Source organism: Phyllobates terribilis, unplaced genomic scaffold, assembly GCF_046119375.1.
Source record: "Phyllobates terribilis strain yellow unplaced genomic scaffold, ASM4611937v1 Scaffold_9__5_contigs__length_417890890, whole genome shotgun sequence".
Taxonomy (NCBI): Eukaryota; Metazoa; Chordata; class Amphibia; order Anura; family Dendrobatidae; genus Phyllobates; species Phyllobates terribilis.
Window position 1 is genome coordinate 57758014 of NW_027362769.1, and position 22324 is coordinate 57780337.

General features: G+C 42.7%; 1 protein-coding gene across 1 annotated transcript in view; it reads left to right on the plus strand.

Annotated features, from left to right (window-relative positions):
- The window catches only part of VPS8 (VPS8 subunit of CORVET complex), a 170889-nt gene that overhangs the window by 42328 nt on the left and 106237 nt on the right, over positions 1-22324 (plus strand). The window contains exons 11-15 of the mRNA XM_073646517.1: positions 528-681; positions 3382-3441; positions 12675-12782; positions 20412-20492; positions 20570-20740. Coding sequence (XP_073502618.1) covers positions 528-681; positions 3382-3441; positions 12675-12782; positions 20412-20492; positions 20570-20740 — 574 coding nt within the window. The remainder of the gene's footprint in view (positions 1-527; positions 682-3381; positions 3442-12674; positions 12783-20411; positions 20493-20569; positions 20741-22324) is intronic.

Here is a 22324-nt window from a genome sequence, read left to right on the forward strand (position 1 = left end):
GAAAATGGCGACTCAAGAAAGTTTGGTGTGGCAAAGTGGTTGTCAATCAGCTTCTGCAAGATCACATCCATAAGGGACAGTGTAATATCTCTACATGTGTACGATATTGTGGGAAGTGTTAATGGGATCCGTATAGTCCAGAAGACATAATCACACGAACTTTGGTTTAAAATATTCTTATGTCACCTCAGTAGTCAAATTGTAGTATAAAACCAGCTGGACTCTTCTCTTCTGTATGGGTAGGACTTTGAATATTGGTGCATGTGTCGTATAAAGGCAGGGGCTACGTGGTGACATGTGTTTACCATCGATCATAGTCCAGATTTGTCCATGGTTACTGTTGGGGATTGCAGGGTCTTTCGGCCCCATTATTATTTATGTGACGTGTTCATATTTATATGCTTGTATCTGTAGTCATCAGATCCAAATATAGGTCATAGTCTGAGGAACTTTTACTACTCCATAAACCTATATAAATGTTAGTACATTCTTTTGCTCATTTTCCTTTACGTTGGGTCATTGTGCAGGCGAGTCATGGGAGTGAGAACCTGTGAATCCCGATGTCTGTTCAGTGGTTCCAAGGGAGAAGTCTGCTGCATTGAGCCCCTTCACACAAAGCCCGAGCTACGAGATCATCCCATCACTCAGTACTTACTGCTGGCTATGGCATCATTGACTAAGGTACTAGTTTTTAATTTTATCATCCACAAGTCAACATAACTGTATGCTGGTTGAAATAGATGGCTCTGATTACACGGTGCCTACGGGCCATTGGTTCTGTGCACATAGAACATATTTAAAAGGAGCAATCAGCTCACCTGTCCGGGTGCACGGCAAAATACTCCAGTGATAGCAACAGTCCAAACAATAGCCAGCTATCACATCTTTGTAAAAAGAATGGCTTTATTGATCCAGTAGTATTAAAGGCACAAAAAATGGTTGAACATAGCAGCACAAAAATTAAAAAGGCAGAAAATAAATATCCACTTTGCTCCCAGGCAACATGTTTCAGACCAGACAGGTATGACAAAGGACCATGGAGGTCTGAAACATGTTGCCTGAGAGCACAGCAGATAATTATTTTCTGCTTTTTTAATTTTAAAAGAGACATTGATTGTTGTGTCCATCCCACAATTTATATAAGTGTGAAAGTTTCCATTTTACTTTTTTTCCTACAGGGGAACATAATTTTCCTATGAAGCGCTCTGAATTTTTTATGCCTACATTTTATTCCTCAGCTTTATTATCTAGAAAACAAAATAGGAGGCTCCATGGTGAAGTCCTGGTGATAAGGAACATGGAAAAGTAAATGAAATTTGCTCACCTGGTGGAGTTTTGCAGGTCAGGGACAACTCTGATGAGAGTAGTAGTGAAGTGGTATTCCTCGTGGAGACTGCTGTTCCACCTGTTAAAGCTGGCAGAGCGGCTCATTAAAACAATTGTAAAGGAAAAAGAATGTTGTGGTGGGTGCTGTCTTGATAAAGACAAGGATGAGAAGGTGTAGAAACACAATGAACACTTATTGGAAGACAGCCGTGCGTTTCAAAATCAATTTGGTAGTCTGAGGAAGAAGTCAGATTGATCTTGAAACGCGTTGCTGTCTTTTCATGCATTTTTATTGTTTTTTTTGTTGACAGTCCCAACCACAACGTTTTCTTTTCTCATTTTTTGCCTTGAAATAAGGATTAGTGTCTGTGTAAAGCTGACAGTTGAGCTATTAGGTCCCTGCCTTGGCCAATGGCAGCATTCAGGGGCATACTCAAGCCTCCTACTACCACAATACAATGTTGTTTCTCCCAGCGAATTCATTGCTGGGTGACCATGAGCTGAAAGAGAAATCCCTTTTCCTTTGTCAATTTCCCTTTGACTTCTATCTTGTTATTGAAATTGAAACCAAAACTGAGCGCTAATCTTGGTGTCACCTTCAGTTATTGATTGTGCTAATTTTATGAGTGATATGAATGCTTTGACTATTATATCTTTTATATATTTTTTTTATTGGGGGTGGAATTAACTGTCTGCTCAGGGTCTTTATATGGCATAAAAGCAATGCTAATGGGGAACTAGCTCTCCCCTATCTGAGAATCTATTATTTTTAATAAAAATCCTGTAAAATTGATAAAAAAAAAAAAACCTTTTTGGACCAAATTGTCTATTTGAAGCTCTGGAAGTGGAGGACTCTGCAGCTCTCATATCTAAGCTAGACTAATGTATTTCAGACAAGGAAGAAAATGTATTTCCCCATATTATTAAAGAAAATTGTGTTCAAAAGCGTTATAAGCCATAACTTTCTGTAAGTGAGGACCTTGGGCAAAATAGATGACAGTCAGTTTTTGACAGATGGTAAAAAGGGAAATGCATGTGTGAATTTAGCCGTATACAAAATTGGGCTGTGGGGTTTACTCCATTTGTAATAGATGCAAAATTCACACTGCAGACCTGCTGCACAAGACGCACACTGTAATCAGTATAGCAGTATATAACATGAGCAATTGAATGACCCCAAAGGGGACTAAAAGATAAAGTAAAAAAAAAAAAAATTACAAACTTTCAAAAAATGTAAAAATCTAAAACTTTAATTCACAAACCTTGAAGCGGTTAAAATAAGTGATCTGTCCATTCATTCCTAACGAATGCCGCCCTCTCTTTATATGTGCAATATAGAGTAAAAGACACCGGCGGCGAAGCAACCAAAAGAAGTCGCTTCAGGAAAACGCCCGCCGATGTTCTCCTGATGCAGCTTAGCCTGTGAAGATTCGGCGGGTGCGCCGGCATCAAGAAGTCGCAGCATGCTCATACCCTAAGTTTGCTTTGCATTTTTTCACCATTTCACCCCAGTTAATTTTCTTTTCCTTTTCCCAGTACATTGTGGGGTAAAATGAATGGTGTCATTCAAAACTACAACTTATCCTGCAAAAAACAAGCCCCCATACTGCTATGCTGATGGAAAAATTAAAATAATATGACTCTTGAAAAAAACAGGAGGAAAAAGCCAAAGAGCAAGGGTTAAGGGACCTTGTGGGTTTTTAGTGGTCCTGAGCGGGAAATGATGCTTTTAATGAATTTTTGAAAAAATGACAGTGAATTGAGCCAATCAGGTGCATCAGCCGCACCCTCCGCCCTTTACACTGCGGTGTCTGCACTGGTAATAGGGGAGCGAGCTGTATGAAAGAAAGGAAGCCGGCACTGCTGTCCCTACACAAATGATCTCTGCTGCTTTTATGGGCTTATATCTCAGTATTTATGGCGACTAACAGCCTCCGCTCATTTCTGTACAGGCTCCATGCCTGTGTATGTTTAATATGTCAGCAGTATAAATGCCCGCATTTGATTGCAGTTATTATAATTGATGCCTAACGCTCCCGTGTGCACTCCCTACAGATACTGGTGATTGGTCTAAAACCTTCTTTGAAAGTGTGGATGACGTTTCCCTATGGACGGGTAAGTAACCTTTTATAATTAGCCCAGATACCAGTAAATTAAAGATTTTTATCATAAAGTGAAGCGTCTTATGAGTTTTTCAGGCGGCATATTCAGTAATTACAAGACGACACAAGGGCATTACCCAAGGCCTTATTTTAATTAGATTTCTCGTGAGGCTCGGTGTCGAGGATCCTTCATATAGCAGTTTCAATGGAAAGATCTATAGAATAGTATTACAAATGTTTTTTAAAAACAAAACCGGTATTTAGTATTCTAAAAAAAAATAGTGTGCCAATATAATAGACAATGTACATCCAGGTGACATCAATGAGATATAATGGTACGTGCATGAACAATTTACAACCATTTACCAAACAATGAAAAGTTTATAAAAGAAAAGATTGACAGCGGCGCTAGTATTAACAGGTGTGGAGGAATCAGTAATAGATCCTGCGTAGATGTTATATAAGATAGGTACATGCAAGAATGGTAATCATCAAGACTATTGAATCGGACCTCGCAAGGAGTTAATTACACTTGCAGAGCGAGGAATATGAGGTGTACCTCATGCCGCTAGTCCGAGGTCCGGATGAATGGAGAGGTTTGACATACCGCTTGGTGAGAAGGTTCAAAGTGTTGGAGCGGTGCCCCGACCAGTGACGCGCGCTCTCGAAATAGGTCCTCCTCGCCAGGAGAAAAGCTGGCAGAGACTCGCAGCGAGTCAAAGCGTTCGTGATGTCACACTGTCAGAGTATTACGGATAGCTGCTTGAACCAAAAATCCTACGCGTTTTGGTAAACGACGATTTCTTTCTTCAGGGATGGTCTAAGTATGGTAGGTAGATCCTTAAGTGCAAGCTTGAGTGGTATCAATCATCTGGGTGTCAGTAACTCATTGGAAAGCAAAAAGTTCAACTTCTCTATTCAGTCCTTTTGGTTTAAGTGTGTCTAAGTTAAATATCCACTTGCTTTCAGCGCGTGACATCTGCTTTATGAAGTCTCCTCCACGCAGTGATTTCCGCCTACACAAATAACAGCTGATCGGCGAGGGTGGCGGACCCCGGCCGATCAGACATTGATGACCTATCCTAAGCATAGGTCATCAATGCTAAAGTAGTGGACAACCTCTTTAACATGGTGTCAAAGCAATGTGGTGAAGGTGGAAGGAAAAAAATTGTTCCGCTCAGTTTTTACTTCTGTGCTGTCTTAAATTTAACTTTGTAGCTAAATGATAACTTCAGTAATGTTCTAACAAACTCCTATTCTGAATACTAAACATTGTGGGTGAGAAGTCGGGATCTCCTGCCCGTTGAGAGGACAGAAGCCCCAATCAGCCATTACGAGTGTATTTCCTAATCTCTGCCACTTCTGGCTAACAGAGATCTGAGATTTAGTGGAAAGTAAACCTGTTATTTATCTTTATAAGGTAGTGTGCCAAATTTCAGGCAAATTCATTGATATAGGAAGAAGGTTTCCCAATGTAAACTGATCGCACCACGTTGTAAGTCTATTGTGTCTGTTCCCTACGACCTCTCTATACAAGCTGTGCTACCCGCAAACCTCTAAATCATACACGTCAAACTCGGGCCAGTGGGCCACCCCTAAGTAGGCCCATTATTCTGTATGGAGGACTATGTGGGCCCATTATTCTGTATGGAGGACTATGTGGGGCCCATTATTCTGTATGGAGCACTATGTGGGGCCCATTATTCTGTATGGAGGACTATGTGGGGCCATTATTGTGTATGGATGACTATGTGGGGCCATTATTGTGTATGGATGACTATGTGGGGCCATTATTGTGTATGGAGGACTATGTGGGACCATTATTCTGTACAGAGAACTATGTGGGCCCATTATACTGTATGGAGGACTATGTGGGGCCATTATACTGTATGGAGGACTATGTGGGGCCCATTATTCTGTATGGAGGACTATGTGGGGCCCATTATTCTGTATGGAGCACTATGTGGGGCCCATTATTCTGTATGGAGGACTATGTGGGGCCCATTATTCTGTATGGAGGACTATGTGGGGCCCATTATACTGTATGGAGGACTATGTGGGGCCATTATTCTGTATGGAGGACTATGTGGGGCCCATTATTCTGTATGGAGGACTATGTGGGGCCATTATTGTGTATGGAGGACTATGTGGGGCCATTATTGTGTATGGATGACTATGTGGGGCCATTATTGTGTATGGATGACTATGTGTGGCCATTATTCTGTATGGATGACTATGTGGGGCCATTATTCTGTATGGAGCACTATGTGGGGCCATTATTCTGTATGGAGCACTATGTGGGGCCCATTATTCTGTATGGAGCACTATGTGGGGCCCATTATTCTGTATGGAGCACTATGTGGGGCCCATTATTCTGTATGGAGCACTATGTGGGGCCCATTATTCTGTATGGAGGACTATGTGGTGCATATTATTCTGTATGGAGGACTATGTGGGGCCATTATTGTGTATGGATGACTATGTGGGGCCATTATTGTGTATGGATGACTATGTGGGGCCATTATACTGTATGGAGGACTATGTGGGGCCCATTATTCTGTATGGAGCACTATGTGGGGCCCATTATTCTGTATGGAGGACTATGTGGGGCCATTATTGTGTATGGATGACTATGTGGGACCCATTATTCTGTATGGAGGACTATTGGAACCCATTATTCTGTATGGAGCACTATGTGGGGCCCATTATTCTGTATGGAGGACTATGTGGGGCCCATTATTCTGTATGGAGGACTATGTGGGCCATTATTGTGTATGGATGACTATGTGGGGCCATTATTCTGTATTGAGGACTATGTGGGGCCCATTATTCTGTACAGAGGACTAGGTGGGCCCATTATACTGTATGGAGGACTACGTGGGGCCCGTTATACTGTATGGAGGACTATGTGGGGCCATTATTCTGTATGGAGGACTCTATGGGGCCCATTATTCTGTATGGAGGACTATGTGGGGCCATTATTCTGTATGGAGGACTATGTGGGGCCCATTATTCTGTATGGAGGACTATGTGGGGCCATTATTGTGTATGGAGGACTATGTGGGGCCATTATTGTGTATGGATGACTATGTGGGGCCATTATTCTGTATGGATGACTATGTGGGGCCATTATTCTGTATGGAGCACTATGTGGGGCCATTATTCTGTATGGAGCACTATGTGGGGCCATTATTCTGTATGGAGCACTATGTGGGGCCCATTATTCTGTATGGAGCACTATGTGGGGCCCATTATTCTGTATGGAGCACTATGTGGGGCCCATTATTCTGTATGGAGGACTATGTGGTGCATATTATTCTGTATGGAGGACTATGTGGGGCCATTATTGTGTATGGATGACTATGTGGGGCCATTATTGTGTATGGATGACTATGTGGGGCCATTATACTGTATGGAGGACTATGTGGGGCCCATTATTCTGTATGGAGCACTATGTGGGGCCCATTATTCTGTATGGAGGACTATGTGGGGCCATTATTGTGTATGGATGACTATGTGGGACCCATTATTCTGTATGGAGGACTATTGGGACCCATTATTCTGTATGGAGCACTATGTGGGGCCCATTATTCTGTATGGAGGACTATGTGGGGCCCATTATTCTGTATGGAGGACTATGTGGGCCATTATTGTGTATGGATGACTATGTGGGGCCATTATTCTGTATTGAGGACTATGTGGGGCCCATTATTCTGTACAGAGGACTATGTGGGCCCATTATACTGTATGGAGGACTACGTGGGGCCCGTTATACTGTATGGAGGACTATGTGGGGCCATTATTCTGTATGGAGGACTCTATGGGGCCCATTATTCTGTATGGAGGACTATGTGGGCCCCATTATACTGGTTGGCCCACGACTTTGTCCAAGTTTTTCATTTTGGCCCTCTGTGTGTTTGAGTTTGACATCCCTGCCCTAAATTAAGCTTTAAACTTGTTTTGTGCCATATTCTAATTGACACCGAGCGGTTGATGGGCTTATCTGGACCGTGCTGCATGCACCCTCTCCCGCAGCTCTCAGTCAAGCTCTTTGTTCCTCTGTTTGCCATTCATCTGATTATATAATTCTGCTTTTTATGAGAACAATTTTATTGAGTGTGAGTCCATACAATGACTTACCTCAGAGTTATAAAACTTCCCTGACTTAGACTGCCTGGCTCGATCTATAAGTGCTGTGTGCATAAGCAGCTTCACACTGCTAAAAGCTGACAGGAAAAAACATCACAAGCAGGAGGCAGAGGAGACGAACTGAAGCTGCTTCACAGAGGATACACTGAAACGCTGCAGTGCAAGAGAACAGAAGTTTTACATTACTGATCTATCACTAATGTCATTAGATTGGAGCAAGAGCAATTTGGTGAGATTCAGACCCCTCTGCAAAGCTACAAGTCTTCAAGTGACCTCCATTAGAAATCCATATCACAGAAGGGAAAAGGATTCAAAATGTGAAATAAGCCAGAAATTGCCCATCAAATAAAACAGTTATAGAAAGTGTATACACAAGAGTATCTACATTATTCTTTAATAATATCCTATTCTGCACTGTAAGTGCAAATATATATGCTGGAATGCTTCTTTAATGGGAATCTGTCCCCGGATTCATGCTTCTTGTTCTGTGGGATACATAAATAGGGACAGTGACCCTGATTCCAGTGCTTACTGAGCTCCTTGCTGTAGTTCTGATGATGTCACGGGTGTGTCAGAGGTAACAGACAGTCGCCCTGCAGTTGGCTGCAGGAGATCTCTACGTTTGGCATTACAAACATCTTCCTAGAGGCCGGCTGTCTCTAGGACCCAGCGGCTACCTCCCTCTGGCTAATTAGCTCCCTGGCCTGGGTGTATAAATACCTGGTGTGTCTGAGAGGGAGGTGCCGGCGATATTCATTACTACTTGTGAGGCTTAGCAAGAGCAGTACTTCGTCCTCTCTAGAGCTTGAGGCCGTGTGCGCATTTGTTTGGAGTCATCTAAAGCTAAGCAATTCCCCCCTGTATGTCTACCCTTGTTGTCTATAGAGTTTAGTGGAGATCGACTAGTGCTCATCTTCTTCCTTCCCTAGCCTTAGCCATACGCCAGGGAATGTCAGGGCGAGGCACGCATGTGGCGATTGGTGAAGAGCCAATATAGGGACAGTAGTTGAGACAGGGTGACAGTAGACCAGACTAGTAGGTCTCCACTCCCCCCTTTCCCTAGTGTCTGGGCACCCTTTCCCTCTTCCCTCTGTGTTGCACTAGTCTGTCCCACACCTTGTGTGACAAATGATCTCACTGTTTTATTTGCTAGTCTTTTCAGTGATGACCTCTGTTTATCTCTACCCTACCCGAACCACTGATTGTCAGCTTTATGTTTATGCGCAGTGTGTACAGAAAGCTGTCAAAACAATTGTAGAAGCTCGGATAGCCAAAGCTCATGTATTTTGAGGGTTCGATAGCAGAAGCTTGTCATTAAGATGATTAGCAGAGTTACTGCAGATCAAACAGAGATTTTATCAAAACTACAACAAGAAGCCCAGTAAGTGACACATTACTGGAATCATTGTCTTTGTCTCTACATTGTGCACATGTCAAATCGGGTAGCACAAAAATCTGATGACACATTCTCTTAAGAGATTGCTAACGCACACCAATAAATTAGTTTTTAATTGATCGCATATTTTATGCTGACGTTAAAAAGGTCGTTGTTTTGGTTGTACATCCATTCATGCAAACTTACAATGCAGTGAGCATGTGGGGAAGAAAAACCGATCACAATAATAAAAAAAAAAAAAGTTATAGAAAGTCTTACAAATCAGAATCACCGTATAGGCAATCACTGCAATGTATCTGCCTGTGTTATACAGCCCTAACAATGCAAAGAAAAAATGCAGGCTCTTACTCCATCTATTATGCATCTTTGTATTATATATATTGGTTCACAGTATAAGGATTGTTGTACTTTTCCTTTAAATTCATAGGTTTAGACTGATAATTTGCACATTACCTCTCATTGTGAGCCACACTGATGTCCCTGGCTGTTCTCACTTCCTTCCTTCTGCACACTTTCCTGTTATGACTTTGGGCAAAGCAAAGATGCAAACAGTATAAACCATCCATAAGTAGAACGTCACCTTTGCTAATTAACATGGTAGCTCTTATAAGAATAGTTATTGCTATTTTTTTTGATTGCCCAGATGCACTACATTGCACTATTAATCGCATATATTCTCTATTCTGTCACTGATGAGTGCACAGTGACAGTAGTATTGGGAACTGCGAGTAGTCATTCAGTGGGTTCTCTACATGAAAAGAAAGTTTGTTGTTCCCTTTTAAAATGCTCTATTAGGGCATTTTGTATTTCAGTAGTCTTATTATTTTTCCGAACTGGAAATTCATTTATAATGAATTATTATCATTAAAGGGTGTGTCTCATTTTCTTTCTTCAGGAGCTCACTGCTCCACTGCCTCGTGGCTTTGTTTGCCTGGGGCGGGGGTCAACTCCTAAAGATTGACAGGTTAGACTAGCAGCATGGTCGTACTGTTGGTCGAACTGAGCTCTTTTTCTTGCTGCTAGCAGAGGCCGCTCTGCCTCTGCAGGATGGGAGGAGTGAGGGGACGGGAGATGGCTGGAACAGCTCTCCGGCCAGCTTCAGAGCGATTCTTGCAGGCTCTAACGTGAAGAATGTACAAGTGGCGCACCCTCCTGGCCTTCCAGATGATCTGTACAAAATAGAATTAAAAATCCCCCCATTCTTCAGAACGTATTTGATTTTTAATCAGAGCTGGTTAGCACTGTTGCTTTGCAGCTCTGGGGTCCTGGGTTCAAATCCCCCAAAGGACAACATCTGCAAGGAGTTTGTATGTTCTCCCCATCTTTGTGTGGGTTTCCTTCAGGTTCTATGGTTTCCTCCCACACTCCAAAGACATACTGATAGGGAATGAAGATTGTGACCCCCAATGGGGACCGTGATGATGATGTCTGTAAAGTGCTGCAGAATATGATGATGCTATATAAGTAAGCATCATAAATAAATAATTATTGCCTTTGATGTTCTCTTTATTAGATATTCCCAAATCGTGATCTGTTGAGGGTCTGAAGATTGAGGCTGAGAAACACTAATGTAGATCCCTGCTGAGTTGGTTGTCCATCTCCCACTTTGATGTGTACTCCATGTGATCCTCCTACTTCCCGCCAATAATCAGGCCATTTAAGGGACAGGAAGATGAAGGATTACATACTGTAAGACAAGAGTAACCAACTCAGCAGGGATCCAGTTGACAAGCACAGGAATTGATCTTCCATCTGTATGTAAAGTGCTACGGAATATGATGGCGCTATATGAGCAATGCATAATAATAAATAAATAATCCAGGACTTGTGTTTCGGACGGAAGGGGAGGGGGCTTATTATCTTTTCTGCTTTTGCATGTTATTTATTCGGGGATATGTTCCCTATGGTTGTAATTATTTGAAAAATGTTTAATAAAAAGAATCTGATTAAAAACATTATATAAATAAATAAAAAGAGGTAAATTTCGAAGCTGCTTTTTTCACAAGCACTAAGCAATTTTACCCATTATTGAAGATGAGAAAACACCTTTAAAGTATATAGTAGTGCCTTCTGTGCCATTTGAGGTAATGAGAAGGTCCAATCAGCTTAGCGGAGCAGGAAGCATTTTCGAGTTGATCAGTGAGCTTTGTCGTTTCTAGTTTTCTGGAATCTTAGGAAATACGGCTTCTAACTATTCTAAGAATAAGCTGACAGAAGTCCTTCCCCTGTGATATCTAAGGAATTGCTATACTTTGTTGGTGATGGCAATTACATGACATAGGAAATGTTGTGCCCCCCCCCCCACCCCCAATATGCATTGTGGTCACACTGTAATCTCTGGGACTGCTACTGCAGTGAATGGAGGGTTTTTACATTTACCATCTGCTGTCTTCTTCTATGCACTTTGTTCTACGGTGAGTAGTTAAATGGGCATTACTAATTGGTATGTTTTATTGCGCTGTGCAAAATGATCAGGATAGTTGCTGCCAACATGCTCCACAGCCAACGTGCTCTGCAGCCAATGTGCTCCTGCTGTGACTCATTGGCTCTGGATCTGTATTATATACACGCATCAATGCAGGAAAAATCAGCTGGAGAGTTCTCAGTAACCGGGATGTTGGGTGAGGTTAGGGATGAGGTTAGGGATGAGGTTAGGCATGAGGTTAGGCATGAGGTTAGGCATGAGGTTAGGCATGAGGTTAGGGATGAGGTTAGTGATGAGGCTGCCCTTTTAAAATGCCTGTAAAGCAAAACTGTTCTTCTATTTCAGTAATGCTGTTTTACCAGAGTTGTCCCAGTGCCAAACTACTTATCAAATGTCTGTACCCCAGGGAATTATTTGGGGTGCATTCCCTTTATGTGAAGCATTCTAGCTCATCTGTATTGATCGCTCCCCAACCCCTCTACTCTGCTATTGAGCAATCATCCAAAACACTTCTAGAGCGTTAGTTAAGAGCAGAATCCAGGCGATCACTAAGAGTAACAGGGTTATTCTCATTGTCATATAGAGGTCCAATTGCAACTTTGCAATTTACTTGTTCTTGAAAATCCTCTCCATTCATAAAAATAGAGAGATTTTTACTTCCATTGTTTCAAGCACGTTGCCTAGGTTATTGACCACCGCTGCAATCTATTGTTGGTGACTTCTGAGCTAGGTGTGCAGTGCTTACAGGCTCTTTGTTATAGCACTTACAAGCACTGCTCTGACTCTAGATCCGATTAGCTTCCCTGCCTCTGTACGTCTCTGATGCGGTAGCAGCAAAGCTGCCTCTTCTTGCAGCATCGGGGAATGCACAGTCCTGGATAATAGCACATCCATGAATACTGTCAATCAGGAGCGCACCATCCCATGGCAATCAGGAAGCCAGGAGGCATGGGAGAGCTGCACTCCTGAAGATTAAAGATCACACAAGTTTGTAGCTAAGTTTTTCTTTTTACTAGTAATAAGTAATTCATAGAATCACTTTAATGGTTTCTGGATTACAGAAAGTTCTGCCCGCTGTGCCAGCGTATTGTACACATTTTAATTATACACTCATTAGCTCACATGTAAGGTTGAGGACAGGTTTATATTGTCTCTAGAGATGACTAGGTTATCTATGATGTCCCACGAATGCTTTGTAAGGACCAGAAATCAATTTAGCCGTCTGGTAATAAGTTTATTATGTATTGCTTAATTACTGTTTCTTTTCATCTCCTAGATGGATCCCTCCAGCGTACCACTTCTAGCCTGGCACTTTGTGATCCTGCAGGGGGCCTTAAACCCCATGCTGGCCTTCTGCAGAGGCGATGTAGTTCATTTCCTTTTGGTAAGAACTTACTATGGGACCACTAACGCCAGAGAACTCTTTTTTTTGGACCAATTATAAAATCTGATTACATTTAATTAATGAAGTTAGAATGTGCAAAACAAATACTTGCCTATGAGACGCAATTCTGTTTGGAATCTGATAAAGGTTCAATTAAAGGGATATTCTCATGTAAAGCGTCTGTGACATAACCACTGGATGCACCCATTTAGAGAATAGGGGTACGTTGGTCCCTTATTCCAGGATTCAAGGAATTGCTTGCTTGCCCTTTCAATAACTCTGCAAGTAGGGCCAACCTGTCCATTGAACTCCATTGTAGCATGTGACAGCTAAGAATTATTAATAGCAACTGGAAATTTAGCACTGGACTCCCATTCTCCTAATTAATGAGGGTCTGAGGGCTATGACCTTCACCTTTTAAGCATTAATGGAATATTATATAGATATGCCATAAATACTAAAGATGAGAATACCACTTTAAAGCACCACTTCAGCGTTTTGTTCTTCAGCTCTGGAGTGTTGCTACAAATCTATGTTCTCTGTCCCTAGTCTCATACTTACTTGCTGCCGTCTTCAGCTCTTCCCCGCATAGCTCCGATCCCGCACCACCATCTTGTGACCGCAACTTCTGACTGACCAGAAGTCATAGGTAATGGTCATAAGCTCTCAGTGTAAGTCTATGAGAGGCTCGTTCTGGCTCTGATAGACTTACAGTGAGTTGTGATTTCTGGATTGTCTAGTAAACATTGGAGCGATCCTCCGAAAAGAGCTGAAGATGATGGCTGATGAGTATAATACTATGAGCAGTGTACTTAGATTAGTAGCACCACTCCAGCACTGCAATTTAAAAAACAAAATGCTGGAGTGGTGCTTCAATATATCTGCAATCCCAGAGTTGAACACAAGAATAGTCTAAGGAAATAGGAAAATGCACTACAGATGAGGGACCAAAAATAGTGGTTCCACTGTCAGATTCACACTAAGAAAAGCACAAAAAGTGATTCTGTGTGAACCAGCCATGGATGAAAACATCTCAGGAGGACAGGATTGCTCACCTGAGGTAGTTGTGCTGGACAGCACAACACTTGGAAGAAGCACCGTCGAATCCTCCCAAGGCTGCTGCACCGACCAACCGTTCCGATTGTCTCAGCAAGGAACTGGATGATGACGCCAACCTTGGGGTCAGTATGTGTTTCGCACTCCCTATTAATGTACATATGGTTCTATTTATTGGTATACAGTAGCATCCATTCCTGATAATTGTTGTACTCCTTAGTAATTGATAGGGATATGTTTATTGGCTCTATTCCATCCATTCTAATGCTTGCCTCTGACAAGCACTGATCTTGCATTGCACTTTATTTTTTGTACATCAGGCATCTTATGTATCAGATATTTTTGTAACATTGCACTAAGCACGTTACTCATATGTTATCTTTACCTGGATACTGTTGATATGTGCTATAATATTTTTCTATGATTGCCTTATACTATATTATTATGCGGCATTATGGTTATATAACATTACCAATACACATATTGGTGCCCTAGTGTCCGTGCCTTTGGGCATTCTTGGCATTCTTTTCTGAGATTTTTTATTCTTTTATTTTTATTCTTTTTTTTTATTATTCTTTTGTTATATTTTAAGATTAGCAATAAACGTTATATTTTACTAATATAGCAAGACTGTGTGTCATAATTGTAGGTGTATATGAATTTGTGGTGGACACATAGTTTAAGGCTATCCCCTTCCTTTGCATGTTGACTACTTTTCCCTATGTGCCTAAGAACTTACATGCAGATAGTTGCTAACAACCTCCCTGTTCTGCCTAGTGCCGATCTCTGCTGGGTTAGAATGACAGGTCCTGCTGGCGACTCTGTGGCTTCGAGTGACGTCACAGGGACAGAGCAGCTTCTTCTCTTCTATTCTATGTAGACGAGGCGTCACAGCCGATGTCGAGCTGATTGACAGCCGGCTCCTCATTGCCTAACTGCTTGATGTCGGCAGTGATGCCCCTTTGACACAACAGACCGGAAGAGGAAAATCTGCTCTGTCAACTTGAAGTCAGATAAAGCAGCCGTATCGCCGGCAGGAGCGGTCTGTGCAAGTACCTGCTTGTAAGTTCTTAGCCCCATAAGGAAAGTCCCAGATAACCCCTTTAAGAGTTGCGTTCTGTACCACAGTCTTAATAATCGAGACCACTCGAGTGAGATGCACCTAATTCATTGAGAGGCGCACGCCACTTAAACTAGCATCTTACAACTTCTGTGTGCCACAGCCAGAAATATTACTCTAGTCAGGAACAGGAGTACAAGCTAAAGTAGCAAACATTTTCCTGAATTAGACAGATGGGCTTATCCATGCTCTGCTCATTTTGACATAGCTGGCCAAGACTGGCGTAAAAACATCAAAAGTCACAAAATTTTTGTGCAACTTCGAGTTGCAACATTTGGAAATGTTTGACACCAGAAAACTGTCAAAAACACCTTCAAGAACCTATGATCATAGTGTATCATAGTGTAAATTACTGCACCATTTTTGCATCTTTTGGCAGGAAAAATGCTGCCTAAATAGGTGCGTTTTTGATGCATTTTTTTTACATTCTGTAAATCACAAATAATCAACTTGTGTATGAGCCTTCAGGAATCTCATTCACTTTGCTTCCATCAGGTTTTGTGACAAATATGCCAGAAAAAAAAGCTATAAATCTGCGACATCTGCAACGTCTGCTCATGCCCTAATAACTACATAGCTACGTAGGTTGAATAAAGACCTAGGTCCATCAAGTTCAACCTTCCTCCCCCAATTGTACATCTCGTCACTAATTTAACTATAACCCACAATGTTATGTGTATCGAGAAAATTATCCAGCCCTTGTATAAAGCTGTTATAGTGTCTGCCATCACTACCTTTTGTGGTCGGGCATTCCACAGTCCGACTGCTCTGACTGTGAAGAACCCTTTCCTGTTTAGGTTTCAGAATCGCCTTTCTTTCACCCGTAATGAGTGCCCCCCTGGGCCTTAGTATGTTGTTTGGAAGGAATAAATCATGTGCCAATCCTTTGTACTGACCGCACATACCGTATATTTATACATGTAAATGAGATCTCCTCTGAGGTGTCGCTTTTCTATGCTAAACAAGCTCAAGTTTTTCAACTTCTCATCATATGACAGGACTTCCATCCCTTGTAATAATCTAGTTGTCCACCTTTGAACTGATTCTAACTTCGGAATATCCTTTTTAAAATGTGGAGCCCAAAACTGGATCCCATATTCTAGATGTGGCCTCACCAGTGATTTATAAAGGGGTAACAGTACATTGGGATTGCGGGATTTTATCTCTCTTTTTATACATTTTAAAATCTTGTTTGCTTTTCCGGCTGCTGCTTGACATTGTGTGCTGCTGCTCAGCTTACTTGTAACCAGAATACCCAAGTCCTTCTCCTGTTCTGTAGACCCGAGTACACTCCCATTTAATGTGTATGCAGTGTGACAGAGTCACTGGTGAAATATGTGAGGGGAGATATGTTTCACTGTGGCTTCTTGCCTAAGTGAATTAAACATACAATTTCCTCGAGCATATTATATGTTGGGGTTAAACCACCATGTTCAAAGAGAGTGTTTGTTTGTGAATGACATAGAGATGAGAGGGAAGTCATTCATCATATCTCCACCTCAGGATGTGGCTGAGCAAGGTTAAATATTCAGTGACTGTTTTTTTTTCTCTGGTGTGCGGTCTGGGAAAGGAAGTCTCCAGGCTGTGTGAGTGGTGAAGCCAGAGAGCTCCACCGAAGAACTTGTGTTTGTTGGGACTTCATTGTGCTACCTGGGGCGGGCGAAACCCCGCTCACCTATGGACTATACAATACTTTATCTTTTTTTGTTTTTCGTTATTCCAGAGAGAACGTGTTTATTTTGTGGAACCCTGCTGAAGTTTATGCCATATCCCAATAAACCTCCAGGAAGTGAACCTGAGACATGTTTCCTGTGTCTGCCTCTGTGAGAGCCGAAACAAGTTGCTTTACCACAGCAGCAATAGGATTACTCCGTCCTAGTTGCATTACTCCGCATTTATATACATTAAACCTCACCTGCCATGTGTTTGCTTATTCAGTCATCTTATCCAGATCGTTCTGCAATATCGTAATGTCAAGATCAGTTTTTAATATCCTACATAGTTTGGTGTCGTCAGCAAAGACTGATACTTTACTCTCAATCCCCTCCCCAAGGTCATTAATAAAGAGGTTAAAAAGAATCGGTCCTAGCACAGATCCCTGCGGTCCCCACTGCTGACTATATTCCATTTAGGGAACGTACCATTTATGATGACTCTTTGTTTCCTGTCATTTAGTAAATTCCTTACCTATCTGCTTATAGTTCCCCCAAGTTCTTGCTTCTGTAGCTTCAGTATAAGGCTGCTATGTGGTACAGTATCACATGTTTTTGCAAAGTCCTGATAAATCACATCAGCCGCATTACCAACATCCAGATTTGCACTTACCGTCTTTTTCGGACCATAAGACGCACTTTTTTCCTCCAAAATTTTGGAGGAAAATGGGGGTGCGTCTTATAGTCCGAATGTTGGGGGGGCGTATATTTATGTGGGGTGTGGGGGGAGCGGTATCGGTGGAGGAGCGGGACACAGGAGGCAGCAGCCGCCCGCTGCAGCCTACACTGTCTCCGCTGCTAAAGAAAATGAATATTCACTGCTCCCCACGCCCATGAGGCGTGGGGAGCACTGAATATTCATGCTCCTTAATAGCAGTATACAGTGTAGCCGCACTGCGGCTCCTGATGCTGCCGGCTATCTCCTGTGCCCGCTGTTAAAGGGCATGAATATTCAACCTCTCTCCACGCCCATGGGCGTGGGGAGGGGGTGAATATTCATGCCCTTTAATGAGCGGGCACAGGAGATAGCCGGCAGCAGCAGCCGCAGCGCGGCTCCGCTGTGTGCCGGCTATGAAGGAGAGTGAAGTCACTGCTCCCCGCGCACACAGTCCCGGCGTGGGGAGTAGTGACTTCCGGTAGCTGATCTGTCCTTGTGAGCCGCTCATGGCAGTGACGTCATGCGCGGCTCACATGGAGAGATCAGTGCAGGCGGACCGGACGCAGCGCTGGAGGAGAGAGAAGAGAGGTGAGTATGAGTGTTTATTTTTTTTAATGTGCAGCCTGATGGGGATTAGGGGGACCATGCATACTAGGACAGGGATTAGGGGTGCCATGCATACCAGGACAGGGATGAGGGGTGCCATGCATACCAGGACAGGGATGAGGGGTGCCATGTATACCAGGATAGGGATTAGGGGTGCCATGCATACCAGGATAGGGATTAGGGGTGCCATGCATACCAGGACAGGGATTAGGGGTGCCATGCATACCAGGATAGGGATTAGGGGTGCCATGCATACCAGGACAGGGATGAGGGGTGCCATGCATACCAGGACAGGGATGAAGGGTGCCATGCATACCAGGACAGGGATGATGGGTGCCATGCATACCAGGGTTGGGGATGAGGGGTGCCATGCATACCAGAATAAGGATGAGGGAGCCATGCATATCAGGATAGGTATGAGGGGTGCCATGCATACCAGGATGGAGGGATGCCGGGCATACCAGGATGAGGATGGGGACCACATATAAAAGGAAGGGGGGCGGCATATATACCAGGATGGGGATATTGTCAGAATTGGGGGACATTACCCTTATACCAGTGTCAGCAGAAGACCCCCTCCCCCTTAAAAGTGCATCATGACCACATTTTTTGCTTAAATTTTATTTTTTTATTTTTCTCCTCTAAAACCTAGGTGCGTCTTATGGTCCGGTGCGTCTTATAGTCTGAAAAATACGATACCTCCTCATAGAACCCAACATGTTGGTTAGACACGACCTATTTTTTATGAATCTCTGCTGATTATCATTTATTATATTATTCTCTGCTATATAACTCTGTTATGATGCCCTCAAAAAGTTTGCACACTACTGATGTCAGACTTACTGTATGGTAGTTACCTGGATCCACCTTCTTACCTTTCTTAAATATCAGTACAATATCAGCCATAGTCTCTCATTCATAATAACCGTATACTTCTTGGTGGTGTATGTTCCTTTATAGAGAACCAGTCATGTTCCCTAAGGCCCCCAAACTACAGACAGAATCATACGGAGCCCTAGCCCTGCGTTTTTATGGAGTGTCTCGAGTTACAAAACGATACAGCTATGAGCGGCAAAATCACTTTTGTTTTGATGGACATCATATGCTAATTATTTAAGACTAGTCTGCCAGGGTGACTAATTGCCCAGACTAGTCCTTGGCTCATGTGGTGTATTGTACACCTTCACCAGAGCTCTTCCTCTGAGACTTGTTCTTGAAATATGAAAGCTGTGCTGTGATTGCTCTGTCTGACAGTTTCATAAATAAGGCCTATTATTTCTACTTTGTTTAAGAGAGCTGAGATATATATCAGGTGACAAAGGCGGAAGCTGCATCACTAAGGAAATACTGATACTCTGCTGTATGCAAGACCTAGGATACACTGAGACTGCTGTATACAACACATAGGATACACTGATACTACTTTATATACATAATATAAGATACACTGATACTACTGTATATACATCACATAGGAGACACTAAGACTGTTGTATACATCACATAGGAGATGATAAGACTGCTATATAATGCTGTATATAGATCACATAGGAGATGCTGAGATTCTACTGTGTACATTACATATGATACACATACTCTACTGTATACATCACACAGGATACACTGAGACTGCTGTATACATCACACAGGATACACTGAGACTGCTGTATACATCACATAGGGTACACTGAGATTCTGCTGTATGTATCACATGGGATACACTGAGACTCTGATGTATACATCACATAGGATACACTGAGAGCCTACTGTATACATCACATAGGATACAATGAGACCCTACTGTATACATCACACAGGATACACCGAGACTCTGCTGGATACATTACACAGGATACACTGAGACTGCTGTATACATCACATATACATTGAAACTCTGCTGTATATATCACATATGATACACTGAAACACTGCTGTATACATCACATAGGATACACTGAGACTCTGTTGTATGCACCACATAGGATACACTGAGACACTGCTGTATACATCACATAGGATATACTGAGACCCTGGTGTTTACACCACAAAGGATTCACTGAGTCTCGGATGTATACATCAGGGGACATCGACTCTATGTGATTGATCTGGCACTGGTTATATTTAGAATGGAGCAAAAGCAATTGTGATGAGACTGTCTTTATGGGAAATGTAGTCAGCGTTAGGGGACCATTTCAGAGGGCAAGAAGGGGTGTTAATATGGCAGACAACCCAGGTCTGCACATCAAATAAAACAGGTGTGCCCAAGAGCATCTACATTACTCTTTATTAATAGTCTGTGCTGCAGTATAGCGTGACGTATTTTTGCCGCAGTACTTCTTAAAGTTGCATTTTTGTGCTGTAACATTTAGCTCTGTATTCTGTAGTTTCATCTAGATCTATAACAAGGCTTCATTGTTAGTGCATTGTACAGTATATGATATATTAGTGTATCATTAACAGAAATTCTGTATCTCCAGGTGAAGAGGGATGAATCCGGAGCAATCCATATAAACAAACAGAAGCAGCTCCATCTGCACTATGATCTCATCAACTTCACGGTGAGTATTCTGCAGCCACCTGTTGGATCATCGGCAGCTGCTGCTCTTTTTTATATACTGGCTTTTTCTTTTCACAGTGGATTAATGCTCGTACGGTGGCCCTCCTGGACAGCGCAGAAAAGCTCCATGTGATCGACAGACAGAGTCAAGAGGAACTGGAAACTCTGGAGATTTCTGATTTCCAGCTTGTGTATAACAGCAGCCACTTCAAGTCTCTGGCCACAGGGGGGAATGTCAGCCAGGCTCTGGTAAGTTACTTGTATCCTGTAACATGAAGAAGTTGTACCTTAGACAACATTTATCACATTATACATGTATGATTGGTAGAGATCTTGGTGTTGAAACCTCCACTGATCCCAAGAACGGGGAATCCAAAATCCCCTGAGTGAATAAAACATGAACTCTGTCAGTGACTCATATAGACAGTTAAGGTTAGTGAATGGAGCAGTGGTTGCACATACTCACTAAGCCTTACTTCACACAGGAATGAGCATGTGAATCAAAAATACTGCAGGCCGGTGAGACTAGGATCCAAAGGGTGAGGTTAATGGTTTATTTAAAACACTACGTGTTTCAGAGCCGATCAGGTGTCCACCTGATGAAGGAGCCTGATTGGCTCTGAAACGCGTAGTGTCCACATGATGAAGGAGCCTAATCGGCTCTGAAATGAGTAGTTGTGTTCACCTGATGAAGAAGCCTGATCAGCTCTGAAACGCATAGTTGTTGTTTACCTGATGAAGAAGCCTCATCGGCTCTGAAACGCGCAGTGTCCACCTGATGAAGGAGCCTAATCAGCTCTGAAATGCGTAGTTGTGTCCAACTGATGAAGGAAACTGATCGGCTCTGAAATGCGTAATATCCACCTAATGAAGGAGCCTGATCGGCTCTGAAACGCATAATATCCACCTAATGAAGGAAACTGATCGGCTCTGAAATGCGTAATATCCACCTAATGAAGGAGCCGAATCAGCTCTGAAACGCATAATATCCACCTAATGAAGGAAACTGATCGGCTCTGAAATGCGTAATATCCACCTAATGAAGGAGCCTGATCGGCTCTGAAACGCATAATATCCACCTAATGAAGGAGCCTGATTGGCTCTGAAACGCGCAGTTTCCTGATGAAGAAGCCTGATTGGCTCTGAAACACATAGTGTCCACCTGATAAAGAAGCCTGATCGGCTCTGAAACGCGTAGTGTCCACCTGATGAAGGAGCCTAATCTGCTTTGAAATGCGTAGTTTTGTTCATCTGATTAGCTCTGAAACACAGTGTTCACCTGATGAAAGAGCCTGATCAGCTCTGAAACGCGTAGTGTCCTCCTGTTGAAGGAGCCTGATTGGCTCTGAAATGCGTAGTGTTCTCATGTTTTAAATAAACCATTACCCTCACCCTTTGGGTCCTCGCCTCCCTGGCAGCACTCACCAGCCCGCAGTATTTTTGATTCACATCCTTATTCCTCGGTCCCGACTCCAGCCGGCCCAGGAGTCAGTGGACACAGCTGCAGCCGATACACGCAGACTCCTCATGGGATCATCAGCGCTGTGCCTGGCCTGCACAACGCTAACAGGTGAGTTACAGCTGACAATTCACCAACCCAATCCATGGTCTACCTGCACTAGGGACCTTTCTCTTATATTTCTAATTTCTTCACACAGCTGATTTTTTTTTTAGGTCCCAGAAAACTTACATTTATCACTAGACCTGTAGACAGATGATGCATTCACATACCTGTTTTTTTGTTTTTTTTCTGTCTGCAAATAAAGCAAACTTTTTATCTGTAGCATTTCTCACTCTTTTAAAACTGAAGGAGATAAACTCAAATTGAATAAA